Here is a 19293-nt window from a genome sequence, read left to right on the forward strand (position 1 = left end):
CAATCGGTGGAAAATATTGCGGAATTTTTCTAAGAAATGAATTTATTGTCGTGTTTTACGATAATGGTCTTTTCAGTAGTTGCCCCATCGTAGTCTCCATTTGGCGCACATTTTATTATAGTAACTTTCTTTTACACTTTATTGACTTCACGAGAAACTTGTTTAAGTTCATGGTGATCTTCTTTCACCTAGCTTTTTTTTTTTTTTTTTTTTTTGTGCCCAACTATCAAATGCAGGAAAATGTTATCGGTACACCTACTTATAGTTATATATCTTATGATCCTTCCATCTTACGATTCACATAAATCGGGACTGAGTTATAGTTAGGAAAATAATAATATTAAGACAACAAGTAAAGAATGGAAGTTCTTACATAAGAAAAGTGTAATATGCATATAAGATTTGCAGGTGTAAACGAGGCATGAATATGGAAAGCAAAAAAACAGAAACATGCGTGCGCACACACGAACACATGAATGCTCGTACAGGCGGATACACTCAATAGGGGCATTGTACAAAATGCTTACTCCGCTTCATTTGAGAATTCAGACACAGTATCATTTGTATTTTATTTTTCACCTTTAACACTGTATGAGAAATAAAACTTGGTCAAGTTCATCATGATTATGTTTAACGGCTAAAATTGTAAATTATTTTCTATGAGCAGTTGGGGGGTTCATGATTAGCAACCCAGCAAAAGACTAGCTGGATCCAGGCCAAGGATTTACACAAAATGAGTTGGGCTGGGCCAACCGCAACACGTGCGCCGATTACCTTTACTGGGCAAAAAGCCTGGGACTGTCCCAGCCTTTTAAACGGCGACCCCACCTCCTCTGTTCCCATTTTTTAAGGCTTTGTTTGGCATTGCCAATTCGCCATCGAGTGCAGACAGGAACAAAGTATAGATCACAACAATTCGGTAACGATATAAAATCTACAGGCTCATATGCAAACACGAGCATATCTGTAGATAACCCTCAATACCAGAAAGGGCCTAAGTACAAAAACAGGGCCTGCTATGCTGAAACTTATGCCTTATCAGTTATCTTATTTAAGATTCTTCTGCAGCGAATGAAGGTACCAAACCATAGGGAGACTCATCTGGAAACTCTTCACGGTATTATAAAGCTCAAGTCCAAGTTCACTATGTAATTACTTGCATCAAATATAAGAAGAGAATGATGAACAAAAGGTTTGTGTACCTCGGGTTCGTGAAGACCGACATATTATCTGCCAGAATGAACATCTCAATTAGCAAATTCTACTTGCTGAGTTTTCTTGCACAGTGAAAGAACGCCCTCAATCCAAGTATTCGATCAAGCACCAGCAGCTCCGTAAGTAGGAGCTTCTTTTGTATATATAAGATCCTATACATGTAACAGAAAAAGCATAGTATGAAACATAAAAGGTTACTATAAGCAAGAGAAATTCTGACAACAGAAGTAACTATCAAGTTAGCTACCTCATTTCAGTTCTTTGCAGAAATCAGCAAGTGCTCCACGTAATTCGTATTCTGCCACAAAGGCATATGGTGACATTTTTTGGGTTAAATAATTTGAAATGTGTATAAAAGAAACAGGAACGCATAAAAAGTTTCTAAATCATTCTTATTCTGATTAACTTATTAATTTCTTAGACTTATCTGATGGAAATTTTGAAGTGTGAATACCATAATAAATGATTTGACTTTGTGCTAGTTGTTTGTCAATTGTCATCATCAGGGTAGGCAAATTTACTCTTCTAGAACAGATTTTGGTATACTAAACATTCTGATGCCATGCGGAGAATAACAGCTTGTTGGCAAAGTGACATCTGCGAACTACAATAGGAAGCACATCTCAAGATAACACAATGAGAAGTTGTTGACTATCTTTTCTCTTAAGTTCTCCGCAAGAATTAAGATATGCAAAGCTATACATTACGAAACTCTAGTAAGTCAGAATTGAATGAATGACCTGGTTGTGATCTTGCTTAGACATTCTGACAACTTGCCTGTTTTCATTCTCTCGGTGTATTAACAACTAAATATTGACGCTGAATAGCATGGTTCAGAAACAGAATACTCACTGTTGTAATGAAAATTGACATCTATATAACAACATAACTATAAACAAGATGATTGCGTAGAGATCCACAGTACCAATTAATTCACAAACCTATTTACTGTCATAAAGCTACACAAGTATGAGCCACAGAACTATTTCAACAAAGTGACAAACAAAAAGCACCAAAAGAAGCCAATAAAAAAGGAAAAAGCTTCAAGTCCTAAACATGAAACCATACTTCTACTGTTCTACACAACATTTTTGTAGCATGAAACATAAAATAGGTTAAAACTCCAGCAGCAAAACCACATAATCACAAATCTTGCCAAATAAAGAACACATTTGACATACCTAAAAAAGAAATAAAAAGTACTGAAATTGGATTTTCGTGCCTCATCGTGAAGATTCACAAATATAAAGATTTCAACTTGAAATAGAAATCTTGGTTCCTCTGTGAAGCTTTGCCAGCCGTACAGCATGTGGTTGATAAGATATTAACTTTACAAACTGCATGAAAGGAGTTTGATGTTGCTAGAAAGCTTCCCAAAGTCTTACACTTCCATGAACGAGAAGATCCGAGCAAACTCATTCTTTGTCGGTGGGAGTTGCAGACTTGCAGTTCAAATTTATACAATTCCAAAGAAATTTGAGTTCTAATCTGACTTTATTTCAACCTAATTAAACGAGTATAATGTTCAAGCTCTTAAGTTTTACAAATGCTCGACTTTTAAATCTGTAAATTAAGATAAGACAGTGGCAAAATGTTTAGTTTGTAAAGAACAAAATCGATAATTAACTTAAGCAAAATACATTAGAAGGCTATCGACTTATCGAGGCAACACCATCACTGAATCCTATACAACAAAATGACTAATTTGAAATAACAAGATCTATATAGGGATCTCTAAATTGGTAAACCACTCAGCTTTAAACACTGCACGCATAAGATGCACATGCTGTTGCCTCTTAATAAAGCAATATAGCAACTAATGGATCATACTATTCTAATTCTGCTTCTAGAAAGCTCAGTAAAAAAGAGTAATAATGATACAAAATATGATCACAAAGGAGACAACTCCAAATCATAACCGAGTAAGAGGAATGTACCCCAAAGTGTATCGTCTCACAGATCATTAAGGAGAAAGATCTCAGTAAATCTAATCCCTCGAGCTAGGGTTTCCGAAACCATTCGCCTCCGCCACGTGCAGCGCCACATCCTGCGCCTTCGTCCGGTTCGCCTCCGCCTCCGCCTCCGCTCTAATCTCGTCCTCATCATCGTCATCATCTGAATCCAACGTGAAATTAGAGGGTATTCCGCCCATCTGCAGCTCCTTGCTCAGAGGCCTATACCCACTAACCCCTCCGCCGGCCCTTCTTCCGACGATCGCCGCGTAGATCCCGACTCCGACGAGGAGGAGGAGGGCGAGGTGGCCATTGAACTGGAGCGTGGCGATGGCCCTGGCGCGGTGGTACTCCTCGTGGGTCTTGCACCTGATGGTGTAGTTGGCGCGGCTCCGGGCGTGGAGCTCGCACCCGTGGGCGATGGCGCTGGTGAAGAAGGAGAAACCCATCTGGAGGAACCAGGTCCCCTGGAGAGCGAGCCCCGCGGCGCGGGCGAGGCGCGGGGGCCCGGCGCGGGGGCGGGCGACGAGGAGCGCGGTGGAGGCGGCGCAGACGAGGACGGGCGCGAGGAGGAGGTCGAAGTAGCGGTTCTCAACGCCGTCGAGGTCCTTGCGGCGGAGGAGGAAGAGGAGGAGCTCGACGGCGAAGGCGAAGAGGGCGAGGAGGTCGATGAGGGTGGAGGGGAGGGGGACGAGAGGGGACGGGGGCAGGGAGAGGAGGCCGGAGAGGGAGTAGAGGAGGAAGAGCGAGGAGGCGGAGAGGGCGGAGAGGGGGAGGGAGGCGCCGAGGGGGTCGTGGAGCGAGGAGAGGGAGGAGACGAGGGAGGAGAGGACGAAGAGGGAGGCGAGCGCCGCGGAGGAGACGAAGCGGAGGCGAAGTGGGAGGAACCGAGAAGAAGAAGAAGAAGAAGAAGAAGAAGAAGAAGAAGAAGAGTAGAGGGGGAGGGATTCGAGGGAGGAGATGAGGAGGAAGCCGAGGCCGGCGACGAAGTAGGGGAAGAGGCCCGACATTATGCGGGCGAGATCACAAATATTTTGCGGACGCCGGAGAACGGGCTGTGACCTGCGAGGAGGAAGAAGAAGAAGAAGAAGGTGTCTGGTCAGCGGTCCAGCGTCAGCGATGGGAGTTGGAGTTGGACAGTTCTACGACGCGAGGTAGGTGACGTGACTGGTGACAGAATTAATGGGTCGGAGTACAAATGGGCCGGGCCAAATCCTTACTCGATTCGAACTTTATCGGCCCAGTCCGTATCCTATGGGACTAATACAAGTTCCGAACAAACGGGAGCCCCGAGCCCTGTTCCTGGGTAGTACGGGCATGGCCGTTCTATGCAGCCGCACTCTCCTTCCCACCCTCACCCTCTCCTCCCCCCACCCCCGCCGCCGCCGCCTCCTTAAAGCCCTCCACTTCACCCTCACCACCACCACCACCTGCAAAGCTTCCTCTCTCTCATCCCCCACTCCCACCTACGAAGCCCTCTCCCCCCACCAAAAGAACCAAATCTCCCTCTTCGTCGACGCCCTTCTCCAACGGAATCAGGTAAAAATATCAACAAACAAATAAATAAATTGCTCTCTTGTATTATCGACCTCGTATTTTTGTTACTATATTTTTGTGGCAACGCAGAGGATGAATTTAACGGCGGTGACGGCGGAGAGCGAGGTGATGACGAGGCACGTCGAAGACTCCCTCGCCATGCTCGCGCCATTGCAGCAATCCTACCTCGCTCGTTGTGGCGGATCGGCTTCGTGCGATGCGCTTAATCTCGTCGACGTCGGCTCCGGCGCAGGCCTTCCCGGGCTGATCCTCGCCATTGCTCGCCCTAGTAATTCTCCCGTCTAAGAAAGAAGAATTCTTACCTTAGAGATGGTATGAAGCTGCAAAGCAGCTCTAACTTGTTACACATTTCAGATTGGAAATTCACTCTCCTGGAATCAATGCAAAAACGCTGCTTGTTCTTAGATCATGTTGCTGGGCTGACCGGTTTGTCGAATGTCAATATCGTGCGTGAAAGAGCAGAGGTGCTTTTATTCTTCTTCCCACTACGCTGGATAGTTCTTGAGAGATTTAAATTCTGAAATAGCAAGAGGTCTACAAGTTTCAGCCATGCAGAATCCCATGTAAACTTACAACACTTAGTTGTGCCATTACGTGTCGCACATCCTATGCTTAAAACCGACGAGCTGAGATATGCACAATAAGAGGCCGTAAAAGGAATGCTAAATTCCAACCAATTCATTATATGCTCTCTTTTGCATCAGGATGATTGTTTTGTAAACTAAAGGAGTATATTCTTTTGCAACCTTTTTTTTCTTTTTTCCTCATTCCGAATTAATCAGGTTAGCATTTTACCGTGTATTGACTATGCTTAAGTGTATTTTATTATAGGACAGAATGCAGGCCAAAGTGTCGACTTCAGGGAGGTCTACGATGTAGCAGTTGCAAGAGCAGTCGCAGAACTGAGAATTTTAGGTTTGCACGATTCTGTAGTTGTGATCTTACATTAACGGTCATATTTTTCTTATATCACTTCTTTATAGCGGAATACTGTCTCCCTCTTGTACGTGTCGGTGGCCTGTTTGTAGCCGCAAAAGGTTACGACCCTCAGGTATACTTCACTTTTCGTTCTTTTCTCCGTATCTCAAGTTTACACTCTCGTGTGGACTTTTGTTTTGTACACATATTTGATTTTATATGTGCTATATTGGGCAGGAAGAAATTAGAAATGCACAAAATGCCATTCGTTTGCTGGGCGGTTCCGTAATAAGACTATGTGATGGTATGGTTTTCTTCTATATATTTCTTATTATAATGTTTCCCAAGGTTTCTCATGAATCATAATACTTTAACCAGTGCTATTTTCTAATACTGAAACTGATCAATCATCACCAATCGTTCTGTATTAACCTCTATAGCACATTCGCATGTGCATATAACATTCGTTTAAGTGTGCAGAAGCTTCTTTCTATAGTTCCTCAACCATGCACAGTTTAAATGCTTGCTTCGTTTAAATTTCAGTAGTCATTCAATGCATCAAGAAACTAAACCATCAAAGTAATTGATCTTCCACTATCACTGATTTGGGCACCTGACATTGTTTCACTAATTTATTAGTATCTGCAGTAGTTCATGCCTTGGTGATTCTTTTTTTTTTTTTTGTTCATTCATCTATGGTAAGAAGAGTTAAGGATTCAGTTGTATTGAAAACTTTTAGAGTATTTAGTTTTGTACTTTTGTGCCTTCAATTGTTGTTGCTGCGCATGGAGAAAATGCTGTATATCTAAACATTCTACAATGTCTGAACTTCTAAGCGAACCGAACTAATCGATTCCGAACATCTTGCATGGCTTGCTATCTGAATGGACTTAAACAGAAATTATTTTGGATCTTATGTGTGACTCGGAAATATTAATTTCTGTTGTTCACAGTGGCATCTCTTGGGCCTTTCGGACAACGAACAGCTGTTATCTGCTTGAAAGATCGTGCCACACCAAGAAAATATCCGCGTCATCCAGGTATTCCCTCAAAGATGCCATTGTGAAAAAAGGTCATACTATAAAAGTTTTCCAACATGCAGAGTTTTAGAAGGAACTTTGCAAAGTTCAAAAGAAAACTCTTTTGAAATCACTTCTCTTTGCAGTTTTCTAATAGTTTTATGTCGAAATTATAAAAAGAAGAAAGGTTGTTGTAGTGTGATTTTCAATCAAATTGTTAGTACCGGTGCAGATTTTATTGATTGATGTTCATATTTTCACTCACTGCTTGTCAAATGTTCTGGAAGGAAAAAAAAAAAAAAAAAACGAAAGCACTATTTATTTCAACCAAGGATTTTACCTTGTACACTTGCTTGGTATTACTATATGGATCTAAATCTAATCTGAAACTAACATGCCTATTTAGTTTTTAATCAATATTGTTTGTTGGAGTCGGAATCTATGCCCAAATTTGGATCTTAGCTATAAAAATCATTTTCTAGCAATTAAATTTAGCGTGGATTCAAGTAGGGTTGAATGGTTGATCACGTTCATTGTCACGTATCACAAACTTTATGAGCTACTTTTTCGCATTTATAATAATCTAATTGGTAATTGAAGTTGAAACTCGCAAAAGTTAAGGCTTGATGTTCATACAAAAAACTCACGTGTAGTGTGTGGTCTTGGTTAATAGAGAGAAACCAAGGAGAAAAACCAAAGAGAAAAGTATCGATCCACTTCACAAGATATATGTATATATGTAGTCAATAACAACAAACTATATTGACAAGTAATATTAATCAACTCTTCTACATAAATTAGGATATAATATTTTATGTATCTTCATGCTTCAAACATATGTTCACTTTCCCAATTTTCTAGTTTAAAATTGTTCAACAACCACTAGAATAAGAAGACCAATCTTCTTTTATTTTTGAAGGCGGCAGATAATTTTATCTGTGATAACCTTCTTTTATGGCCAATGAAGATAATCATGACGTCCAAATCAAGTAAGATGTATTCAAAAGATTTTTAAGTTACTCTTCCGAACAAGTCAACAGTTCCAAATCAAAACGAAAAAACAAGTAATTTGTGTTACACAATCACAACCTTTTTGAATCAGTTTTTTTTTAAAAAAAGAAGAAGTGAGAAGTCTCTTTTTAAATATAATTCCAAAACTAAATTATTAAATGTTGGAGTTGGGGTCAAATCTACAATCTCCTAGAGAAGGAATTTAAAAATTTATTCTAATAGTATTTTACTTAAAAAAATGGATATATATTGACAAAATAAACTCGAGAAACAAAGAGAAGAGACGAAAGTCACAGTAGACCAATGCAATACACTTTTAGCCGGCCGAGTCAGCAGACTTATTTGACGCATCGTGTTTTTTGTCCCCAACATTTTTCACTAGCGATTTCCTTAAACACGTCACTAACCAACATATTAAGCACTCCTCTTCAAACAGAAGAACCTCTTCTGTTTCCACCCTTTCCCTCCCCCCGTCGTTCCTGCCAAAACCAAAGCCATGCTCTCCCCCACCTCCCTCCTCCTCCAACTCCTACTAACAGCCGCGGCCGCCACCTCCGCCTCCGCATTTCCCGACCTGCCGCCGCCGCCCTTCGTCAACCCGTGGCTTTCCTTCCAAAACCTCTCTGGCTGCCACATGGGCGACGAGCGCCCCGGCCTCGCCGACCTCAAGGACTACCTCAGCCACTTCGGCTACCTCCCCTCCCCTCCTCCCTTTTCCAACTTCTCCGACTCCTTCGACGAAGAGCTCGATGCCGCCATCCGAACATACCAGCGCAACTTCGGCCTCAACGTCACCGGCACACTCGACCCATCCACCGTCGATCAGATGATCACACCGCGGTGCGGTGTCGCAGATGTGATAAACGGCACGTCCACCATGAACTCTTCGTTCACCCGCGGCCGCAATCTCTTTGCGTACTTCGCGGGGAATCCAACATGGCCGCCGCTTAAGCGGGACCTCAAGTATGCGCTTACCGCCACGTCGAACACCGCCATCGATAAGGCCACTCTCTCTGCAGTATTTGCGCGCGCCTTTGCCCGATGGTCTGCGGCGACGACGCTGACGTTCGCGGAGACCGAGTCAGCATCGGATGCCGACGTGACGATCGGGTTCTACTACGGGGCGCACGGTGATGGGGAGCCGTTCGACGGCGTGTTGGGGACGCTGGCACACGCGTTCTCGCCGACAGATGGGCGGTTCCATCTGGATGCGGCGGAGGCGTGGGTGGCGGAGGGGGACGTGACGCGCGCATCATCCGACACGGCGGTGGACCTGGAGTCGGTGGCGGTGCACGAGATCGGGCACCTGCTGGGGATGGGCCACTCGGCGGTGGCGGAGGCGGTGATGTACCCGACGATCAAGACACGGACGAGGAAAGTGGATTTGGCCCGCGACGACGTGGAGGGGATCCAGCAGCTGTACGGGAGCAACCCGAATTTTAAAGGCGTCGCACCGTCGACGACAGGGAGCAGCCCGGAGATGGAGACCAGCGACGGCGGCGGCGGCGGCGCCGGCGGCGGAGGGAGGTGGGGGTGGAGGTGGCTGGTGGTAGTTGCGGCCGTTGGACTAGTCCGGGGAGAGTCGTTACTTCCGGGCACTTCTTTCTTTTGATTTTTAGACATACATTTTTTATTTTAATTCTAATTTATACATCATTTTGGTTTTTATTTAATTCTTTTTTTGTGTGTAGTTATGTATGTAATCAATTTACGGTGTGGACATTTTGACTATTCGATTTAGATTGTTAACTACTACCCTTTTTTTCTTGGCTGATGCAGAGGCATACGTTGTTTGTCGTAAGCCCAAAACTGCAAATCCGTAGCAATTATTGAAGCAATCTATTAGTCTAGTGTTGAAAATGTTGAAGTTATCTATACAATCAAATTCAAGCAAATTTAATGAATATATGAAAACGCGAGGTTGGACAAAAGATTTGATAGGAACAGGCCCCGTCCGCTGCGGATCTTGCGGTTAGTGTGAATGATAGATGGAACGGTTCTTTTTTTTTTTATTTTTTTTTTATGTTGGAGAATGTCTATATCCGTTTTGTTCTTTTTTCTTTTAAAAATATACTTAGCTGACAATGTAAAATAATTAGACTTTGAATTTGGAATCTCGAATATCAAATTATCAATCACTAAGAATTTTACCATTTGCGCTAGGACAGTCAAAAATGATCTCTCTGTGGTTGTTGCAGCTGTTGTAAAATTGTAAATCTGTAATTATTAAGCCTAATTAGGATTTCATGGGCTTGGTTTGGCCCAATGTAACTATCATGTTGGCCCTGGGCCCGCTGAACTATCATGTTCTGCAACTTGTACTTTTATGTTTCAGGCTAAGGTTGGGGTGGATTAGTGCCCAATTCTCTGTTGCGTTTATTCACCAATTAAATTATCGTGTAATTTGAGAGGTCGCATCAAGAAAAGTAAAAATGATATGAGGTACAATTTTTTCTTTTATCATTTCTTTGGCTAAGTCGTGTGCATTGATTAGATAATCATTGATTCCACGCCTCACATCAACCATTACGTTCTCCTGTAGGATCAAATTTCTTAAGATACTCAAATTATGACAAACCAATAACTCTACTTAAATACAAATCTACCTAATTAACGTACAACGTAAACAAACTAACAAGAACAGTGCAGCTAAATTTAACCCCTGTTTTTAGCATGCCAAAGTTGTAACAGATCTTCTTCTGCTGATAATTCAGTGGATTGAACTTTGATCTTTCACTCATTTCGCGGAAGAATTCAAGGTATTATAGTGTCTGGATAACTTTGCGAAAATGAGAAAGCTTATCGAGCTTAACAGCGCCAAGAACCAATAGTAGTTATATAGTCGAGCTTCTCTCGGATCATCAGAAAACCAGCTGTTGTTTTTGCCGAATTTACCATTAATCATCTCAACAAATGATATCAAGAATGAACTCAGGAAGCTGCCCACACCAAAAACACTGAGGTAGAGCGCGATGCCGAGAGTTCTCATGGTACTCGGCACTTCGGTGTAGAAAAACTCTTGCATTCCAACTACCGTAAACACATCGGAAATACCCAAGACAATGTACTGAGGTAGCAACCAAAATATGCTCATTTGTTTCTCTGATTCTAAGGGACCTTCTTTCCTTACAACGCCAGCCCTTTTCAATTCAACAAGAGCGGCAATAACCATGGCTATGGTCGAAAGGAACATACCGATACCGATCCTTTGCAGTACACTAATTCCCTTCTCGTCTCGAGTGAGAAGACGCCCGAAAGGGATGATGAGCTTGTCATAAAGAGGCATAATAAGTATTATCGAGATAGTGATCGCACTCTGAAGCATTGCGGGAGGGACCACGAAACTGCTTCCGATTCTATGATTCATCATCATGCCTTGTTTCGTGAAGAAAGTGATTGGTTGCTGAAAAATGACCGCGAACATTAGGAGCATCATCCAAATCGGGAAAAGTCTCAATATAGTTTTTGTTATGCGAGGTGGTTCATCCAATTTTGCCAAGTCTCTATCCAATCCCTCTGGACCATTGAAGTCATCTTTAAGGGGCTTCTCTTGTAACCTACATGAAAGGCGATGGCACCGACACAGTAAGTCATCAATGGCATGCTTAAAATGGATAAATGTACCGATAGTTCAATACCTCTTAAACTTTCACGCTTTTTTCAACATGAAGTTCATTTTTTTTTTCCACTAGTTTGTCTGCAAAAGCACGAAAGTTCAAGGAATATCGGTACATTTGCCTCATTATAAGGGAAAAGGAAAATTATTAGCCATGATATTCTTATTTAAACAAAGAGATTACTCGAGTTCCAGAACGTCGTCATCATCATCTCGAGAAGGTAGTCGGAACTTTCGATTCAGGATCTTTGCTGCAAATGTCTTAATAACTTGTATGATGCTCTCTTGAGGCCTATTATGGATCTTGGCTTGCTTGTGCACATAGAAACGGGTACCGCATAAGAAAGATGCCACGGATAAACTCATCATACCACTAGGAATGGCAAACCCTAGCGCCCAACTGAACGAATCTTGGATATAAGGCATTAAGGAATTGCCCAAAAGGCTACCACTGCATATGCCAAAGTACCACCATTGGAAAAATAAGCTCTTCACCTTGCTTTTATCATCGCCTTGGCTACAATGAGAGTCGTCTTCGATCTCCAATTGATCGGCCCCGAAGGCTTGTAAAGAGGGGTTGTATCCACCTTGCCCTATGGAGATTAAATAGAGGGGGAGAAAAAGTGAAGTGCATGGCATCCATGCATGCAGCAATGCCCATGAGGTTAAGCTCACAAGTCCCTGATCAGAAAAGAACATCAAGAGATTAAAAGTTGGCATGCAGGGGAACTATGTATCGAGAATCAGAGATCATTGTTGCTTGTCATTTTGTATTCATAGAATCAAAATACCTCATTTCTGATTATTCTGCAGTCCCTTACCTAAGCATATGGCATGTCGAATACTACTATATTATCAGTAACATGTGACATCATGCACAATTTGTATATTTGAAATCATACTTGATATGATAAGTTTAAGTAGTTTGTTTAATTTCCTATTTTTTTGTGTTCATTTTTCTCAACTTTCTGATGTAACTGGTTCTGCAAGTGAAAATTTTTGAGAGAAGATCAAGAAATTGTGTGTTCCATATACTTATATACTAGGGAAAAAGTATAATCAATGATTGCTCTTTGACTATTTACAACTTAGCACTTTTAGTTTGCCTAAAATAACAAAACCTTGGCAAATTTTCCCGAGAAAAGGTTTCGAAAACTTACTACAACATAAAGCAAGGCAGAAGCCATAATTGTCGAATAGCGATCCCAATAAGAGTCAGCAAGAATAGCGGTTATTAACGGAAGCATCGAAGTGACTCCACTCCAAGTGCTAACACACTTCGCGGCCGATGACATGCTCATCTTCACTACATCTGTGAGGTATGTCACCAAGTTCGAAGCCACACCCTTGTACGCGAATCGTTCTACGCTAGCCACCACTGCAATTCACACAATATCTAAGCTAAAATTCACACTTTTGATCACGCAATCACAATGAAAACAACAGCACCAACCATTTGTAATATCAGTTGTTATTAGATTTCAAGAGAAAAGAAGCTATATTACCTATAATAAGGATACATGACTTGCTTAGCCCTGTTGTTCTCTTCTCCAGAGCCATGAGAGAGAGAGAGAGAGAGAGAGAGAGGTTGCCACCTATCTCCTGTGTTTCAGAGTCAGCAATTTATAAGATGATTTAAATTAATGGATCTTCTATTTATCAATAAGATAAGAAAGGAAAGAAACTAAGCACAGGGAACAAAAACCAATACATTACTGTGTGCACTTCAATATGAAGGATGGTGCTTTTTGCTAAATGGTCTCAGCATTGTAACATCCTCCACTATATGTTTTTATGGTGCGTGTCGACATTCTTAAAGCTAGTAGTCTCTGTTCATCCTAATGCTGGGAATTGAAACCTATCAAATGAGGGAGCTTTAAAAGCTCAAAAGCTCCCTTCTTTTTTTAAAAAAAAAATTTTCTTTTTTTGCTTAAAGAGGGGGCTTCTTTTGTATGGTGGTTTCACCATTCACCACCACAATGGAAAGAAACAGAAAGAGGGACATGCCAATGTGACCTTCTCCTAGGCTTTAAAATCATAATTGAGACCTCAGCTTGCGGGATCACAGTTTGGGACCCACATTTTTCCCTGTTTGGAAGATGCTTCATTAATAAATAAATAGCTTATTTCACTATCCTTTTTCTCTTTTTTTATTTCCCACCCTCAAATTAAAACAAAAAAAGGAAAATACTATGAAACCAACTTAATTACCACTAGTTTTGCACAACTATTTGGTAAAGCTACTGTAACCATCTGGAACAGCATTGAAACAGTTGATAATAACATCCTAAAAAGAGAACTAATAATTGATAGAATGGTGGAATCATTGTGTAATTTGTTACGTGTTTGTAACCCCCACATCCAATTTCACTTGGCCATGGAAATTAGTTCACTAAGCTATTAAGAATTGCCACAATATGTAGGTTTGATGGAGGGACTTATATAGCAGAATGTTTTTAATATTATTAATAAATCAGCATTTTATGAATAATAATTAATTTAATTTTTTAAATTCCATACGTACAAATAGCATGAGAACAAAATCTCCGAAAGCCACTCAATCTGTCCAAAAAATTCCAAAATACTTTTTCTAAATGCTGGTGATATTATCCAAAGAGTTAATTTTAGGCTAAATTATAGAAAACCTCTATATAAATACCCACTTTTTACTTTTTCTTCCCGACTTTTAAAACCTATATTTTACTCGCTTAAAGTTTCAGAAATATTTTTAGAAAGATACGGTGTTAATAAAGATGGCAAAATGACCAAATTATTCTTATTTTTTCTATAAAAAAAATAATAGTTTAATATATTTTTATTTTTTTGAAGGATATTTTAAATATAAATTATAAGGAATAGACATAATAGTAATGTAACCTTGACAAAGAAGTGCTAAATGTAACAACTCGAAATGCTTAGAGGATAAAATATAAGTTTTTAAAAGTTAAAGAAGAAAAGTAAAAAAAAAGATATTCATAAAAAAAAATGTCTGTAATTTAGCCTTTATTTTAATATTACAAAAAATTTATTAAATATAATATTTATTCATAGACTGAATTTAATCTTATTTAATAAATCTGATGTGACAAAGGACTTGACAGTTGGTACTCTCCAAGTCCCAAATTCAAATTCTAGTTAATTCACATTTTGAGCTAAATTTATTTTTTTTAAAAAATAATCAAAAGGAATTGCATGTTATCTATCTCTAAAAGAAAATAATAATAAATAAATCTGATGCGACCCAGAAAAAGGGCTACATCAATATTACTTTGTTTAAAATTTTTTTTTGAGAAGTTATTGGGATTAAAGTGGAACATAATGTGGTGACGAGAGAGAGAGTGAGAGTAAAATTGCAGTGCAAATCGAGTTGGATTAATTACTCAGTTGGGAAAGAAAACGGAAGGAGATAAGATTACAACCTCAACCATACTCTTTTTAGTTGTAAAATTTTGTTGCTTGCCAACGCGGATTTCACTTGAGTTTTCTTGCTACTTTCTTTTTTTTTTTGTTCTTTTTGTTCTTTGTTTTTATTTACGACTGCATCCATGCTGATCTACTTTTTCTTCTTTCTATTTTCAAAAATAAATTAGTTCTTTTTGCAATCCTCCCCCTCCAACTCCCCTCAATTAACTTAGTTGTTATAAGTTAATAAAAAGTTAATAATTATAAAGAAATACTATATAGGTTGAAATTAAACAATCAAAATACATGCAAAACTAGCTGAGAGATGTAATGTGATGGGTTTTTTTTTAGGAAAAACTTCAAATACCCCCCTTGTGTTTTCACTCTTTCTCACTTTAGTATCCTATAGTTTAAAGTGTATCAAGTTAGTATTCTGTGGTTTCGCACTTTCTCACTTTAGTACCATGTGTTTTAAAGTGTATCAAGTTAGTACCCGTGATTTCACACTTTCTCACTTTAGTACCCTGTGGTTTAATATTTCATTAAGAAAAAAATAAAACTACAGAATACTAACTTGATATAAAAATAAAACTACAGGGTACGAACTTGATACAAAAATAAAACCACAGATACTAACTTGATACACTTTAAACCACAAGGTACTTAAGTGAAAAAGTGCGAAACCACATGGTACTAACTTGATACACTTTAAACAATATGAAACTAAAATAAAAAAGTGCGAAATCACTGGGGATTTTTTGAAGTTTTTTCTTTTTTTATCATAGTTTAGATTATTTGAATACGGGATTGTTTGCATAACTAACATTGTATAAAATCTTTCTTTTATTTCTGTTGAAAAGATATTTATTTTTCAGAAATTCTGTTGAAAAGATATTGAAAAGAGAAAAAGATGATTTTTTTTTTTCCAATTGTTATGGACAAAATCGATCAGCAATAACGAACCAACTTGAACTGAACTTGTACTGGAAAATGACGTGTATAGTCATGGGCATTGCAATTGATGTGTGTGTTCCTTTTTCTTTTTTTCTTTTTTCGGTTTTACAATCATATTCTCCTTTCTGTAAATATAAGAAGAAAATCCTTTCAATTATTATCTCTTAAAACAATCATATTAAATCAAAATTTTTATATTAATTCTTATTTTAATATAAAATTATTATATATGCTGTTTCTGGTTAGAGGTTTGAGATGAATCCTCTATGATTGGCATTATCATATATAAGAGTGTGCATGGTTTCTAAGTCAAAAGTGCTATTTCTTTTTTGCCATAGATATATACACTTTTCAAATGAAATATGCACACAAAATTATCCTAATTTATATGTATAAACAGAAAAAAAAAATCTCACACATTCCAAAACAAAAAGTAATAATGAAGTGATAGATATACATAAACTAGAATCTCATTGATTCACTCTCCGGAGAAAGTGACACACCACATATTATATGCAAGTGTGTAATAAAATAACAAAGGTGTCTGGTGCACTTAAGCGCTGAGCGAGCCATTTGTCACGTATAGCTTCGGTGTCAGAACCCAGGTTTAAAGCAGTTCATTTTTTAATTAATGCACCATTTGGTTCCTTCCATACTAGAAAAACATGCTAGATGTAATATTATATTAAATAAAATATAAATCTTACACTCCCTGATTTAAAATTTTAATAATAAATAAAATGTAAAATTTATACCCGTGTTCGGATGGATAGAATTGCTTCTTCAAGTATTGTGACCGTTTAATCCACAACCATAGAAATTAAGCAATATGTGTTAAATATAAAAATATTTAAACACCGTTCTCTAACAGCTTAAGCTTTTAGAATACAACAGTTATTTCATATGGTATCAGAGCAGGAGGTCTTGAATTCGAGTCACGCCAGACTCCTAACATATTAATTTCCTCCCATTTAATTCAAGCCCACGTTATGGGCCGATTAAAAAATTTCGAGCCTAGACGTGAGGGAGAGTGTTAAATATAAAAATATTTAAACACCGTTATCTAACAGCTTAAACTTTTAGAGTACAACGGTTGTTTCACAATGTGCAATCATAAAATACAAAAATATTTTTCAAATTTTAAATTTTATCCATTTGCTTTGCTGCACGGTGTAAATTTTATAACATTAAAGTGATCAAATGTCTAAATTGAATATATACTATATTACACTTTCAAATTTGTTTTTAGATTAAGATAAATTATTTTATTACACTTTCAAATTTGTTTTTAGATTAAGATAAATTATTTTATTAATAAAATATGTTATCGTATTAAATTTTGATTTGAATGGAGCTCCAAGCCTGTTACGGTCAGATTTTAAACTCAGGGATCCAAATTTAAATTTAGAATTGGTTTATAATAGGTTCATAGTGTTTGCAAAAATCCCTCTTGAAAATATACGTGCCCGTAATTAGTAATGCAAGGAAAACCATAACCATAAGCAGAGAAGTAAATAAAAACGCATCAAATGTCCACTACCACAATTAACCACTTGCTTGCTTAAGAAAAAAACTGCGACCTCCTAAAATATTACTCTTATATTGTTGATTTATCTCGAACAAATCGTTGATATCACACAGTTCACCACAGCATTACATCAAAAATATATAAAAAAGCTTCTATTTTAGAGATTTACAACAGTTATTCTATTTTGGAAACACCTATAGCTAGTTTCGATTTGCATCTGAGTTTGTATCTATTTCTAAAATAAAAAAATTCTTATTTATACTCGAACCAAACGCAGCATGATAGAACACAAAAGTTACATGTTACACTACAGGATACAGGATGAGCGATGCTAGTTGTACATCCAAAATTCGATACATATCTTACGAGATCTACAATAAAGAGTAGTTTTTCGCACTAGTATTATCAGATTCTTATGCTTTTTAATGCTGAAAAATAAAAAAAAGTTGCCTGAACTCAGAATTGATTTGAAGTACGATTTACGCCTCTTTAACTTTTTCGGTGTACGGGTAGCATTTCTAGATCTTTTACGACAAAAGAGAACATGGATTAGTCGCGTCGACCTATGTTGTGGTAATCGCCTTTCTCCACCTTGTGCTTGTACTCCTCCTTTTCCTCCGTCGTCTCGCCGGCGACGGCCTCCTTCGTGTCCTCCCACGCCTCCTTCGCGCTCTCGCTCATCTCGTCCTTCTTCTCCTTCGCCTGCCGGAGGAACTCCTCCGCGGTCGACCGCGCTTTATGCGCAACTTCTCCCACACGACTGTCCTCCTTGTGCTCAGTCGAGTACTGTCGTAAGAAATGAGACCAGGTTAAGCAAAGTGGAACTGAAAATTAAAAAAATAAAACCAAAACAAACAAACAAAGGAATTTATTTATTTTATAATTAAAGCTCTGTTTAGTATTTAGTAAAGAACATTTATACAGTATAAAACTTTAATTAAATCCTTTCCATAAATGAAAACAAAAAACACACTTTCGATGATCTTAAGTTCTATTTAAGATTCCAAACAATATAAATGGGATCAGCGTACCCTTAGCCTAAGATCTGCCACGAGTAGTGAGTTCGTCGATCTGGACGAGCAGCGAAGCCCACGAACAACGAGGCTCGCCATCTTTCGAGTTCCAAGATTGATCACCTTTACCACTATAACCTCTCTGTGTTCCTCTCTGTGTTCTTGCTACGAGAATAGTATAAAAAGAGAAACAGAGATAGAGATAGAGAGTTAAATTTGTTATTTGTATACACGTGGGAAGGGAGAGAAGTTTCTCAGAAATTAACGTGGCAGTAGGTTGGTGGGGGCACGTAGCCACCCGGCATGCGAGCGAAAACGAAAGGGGCCTCCGTTTCATGCGGAAGAGAGTTGCGTGAATTATTGTCACCACGTCAGCCTTGGACCATCCAATCATTTCGCCACCCATTTAAATGAGGGGTTTTAAGTCGCTAATCACTCTTTATTACTCATACATATATATATATACCCCTATCGCCTACTACTCTCAAAATAACAGGATCAAAAGCAAGAACGTTAAAAGGGCTTTTTTTTGTATTTAGCCCCCGGCAAATTTTTATTTTAAAAATAGTTTTATCAAAATTTAATTTACAAAAATAGCTTTGGGTCTGCCACATAGGCGCCACGTCAGTGCCACGCAGGCAGGACTGGAGCCAGTGTGTTAAGTTGAACACGCTAAACTATTCATCGTATTTAAACACGGTGAATGATTTACTGTGTTTTATATTTGTATTCCTTTTTTTTCCTTTTTCAAAAGAGTTTGAGTTCGAATAATATTTCGGATATCCATACCCATTGACATCCCTACTTCCTATTCCTCTTTTCAATATTTATATTGCAAAAAATACGTACAATAACCATTCACCGTGTCTAGACACCTCCAGCCCCGCCCGCGTGGTGCTGACGTGACGCTTGTGTCGCAGGGGCAGAACCATTTTTTCAAATATAAATTTGCTGAGATTATTTTTAAAAATAATTTTTTTCAGGGGTCCAATTGCCAAAAAAGCCCAAGTTAAAATAGAAAAACAAAGAGCATACATTTGTAGGATTCAACTTCTTGCAACAATAAAAGACTTGTTTCAGGAAAGCCCCGAAACACTTCTGCATTGAA

General features: G+C 38.8%; 5 protein-coding genes across 7 annotated transcripts; 2 read left to right on the plus strand and 3 right to left on the minus strand.

Moving 5' to 3' along the window:
* LOC109711478 lies at positions 367–4337 on the minus strand. Of its 3 annotated transcripts, XM_020234531.1 has the most exons (4): positions 3153–4329; positions 1463–1513; positions 1203–1367; positions 367–587 (listed from the first exon to the last, which is right to left on the minus strand). In XM_020234531.1, the coding sequence occupies exon 1, from the start codon at positions 4175–4177 to the stop codon at positions 3203–3205; it is 975 nt and encodes a 324-aa protein (XP_020090120.1). In that variant the 5' UTR covers positions 4178–4329; the 3' UTR covers positions 367–587; positions 1203–1367; positions 1463–1513; positions 3153–3202. The 3 variants fall into 3 exon arrangements, with proteins under 3 accessions (XP_020090120.1, XP_020090119.1, XP_020090121.1); XM_020234530.1 differs by lacking the exon at positions 367–587 and having other exon boundaries at positions 1095–1367; XM_020234532.1 differs by lacking the exons at positions 367–587; positions 1463–1513 and having other exon boundaries at positions 1095–1367; positions 3153–4337.
* On the plus strand, positions 4451–6921 carry LOC109711480 (ribosomal RNA small subunit methyltransferase G). Its single transcript, XM_020234533.1, has 7 exons — positions 4451–4706; positions 4794–4992; positions 5079–5188; positions 5561–5639; positions 5708–5775; positions 5880–5946; positions 6596–6921. Exons 1-7 carry the CDS (start codon positions 4485–4487, stop codon positions 6706–6708), a joined length of 858 nt encoding a protein of 285 aa, XP_020090122.1. The 5' UTR covers positions 4451–4484; the 3' UTR covers positions 6709–6921.
* Positions 7154–9438, plus strand: LOC109711477 (metalloendoproteinase 3-MMP-like). Its single transcript, XM_020234529.1, has one exon. It carries the CDS (start codon positions 8169–8171, stop codon positions 9282–9284), a length of 1116 nt encoding a protein of 371 aa, XP_020090118.1. The 5' UTR covers positions 7154–8168; the 3' UTR covers positions 9285–9438.
* Positions 10199–13178, minus strand: LOC109711481 (protein NRT1/ PTR FAMILY 5.8). The gene is made up of 5 exons (XM_020234534.1): positions 13000–13178; positions 12794–12890; positions 12449–12666; positions 11473–11969; positions 10199–11229 (listed from the first exon to the last, which is right to left on the minus strand). Exons 2-5 carry the CDS (start codon positions 12846–12848, stop codon positions 10410–10412), a joined length of 1590 nt encoding a protein of 529 aa, XP_020090123.1. The 5' UTR covers positions 12849–12890; positions 13000–13178; the 3' UTR covers positions 10199–10409.
* Positions 17405–18391, minus strand: LOC109711924. The gene is made up of 2 exons (XM_020235297.1): positions 18204–18391; positions 17405–17958 (listed from the first exon to the last, which is right to left on the minus strand). The coding sequence occupies exons 1-2, from the start codon at positions 18282–18284 to the stop codon at positions 17722–17724; spliced, it is 318 nt and encodes a 105-aa protein (XP_020090886.1). The 5' UTR covers positions 18285–18391; the 3' UTR covers positions 17405–17721.

The sequence above is a fragment of the Ananas comosus genome, linkage group 6 (genome assembly GCF_001540865.1).
Source record: "Ananas comosus cultivar F153 linkage group 6, ASM154086v1, whole genome shotgun sequence".
Taxonomy (NCBI): domain Eukaryota; kingdom Viridiplantae; phylum Streptophyta; class Magnoliopsida; order Poales; family Bromeliaceae; genus Ananas; species Ananas comosus.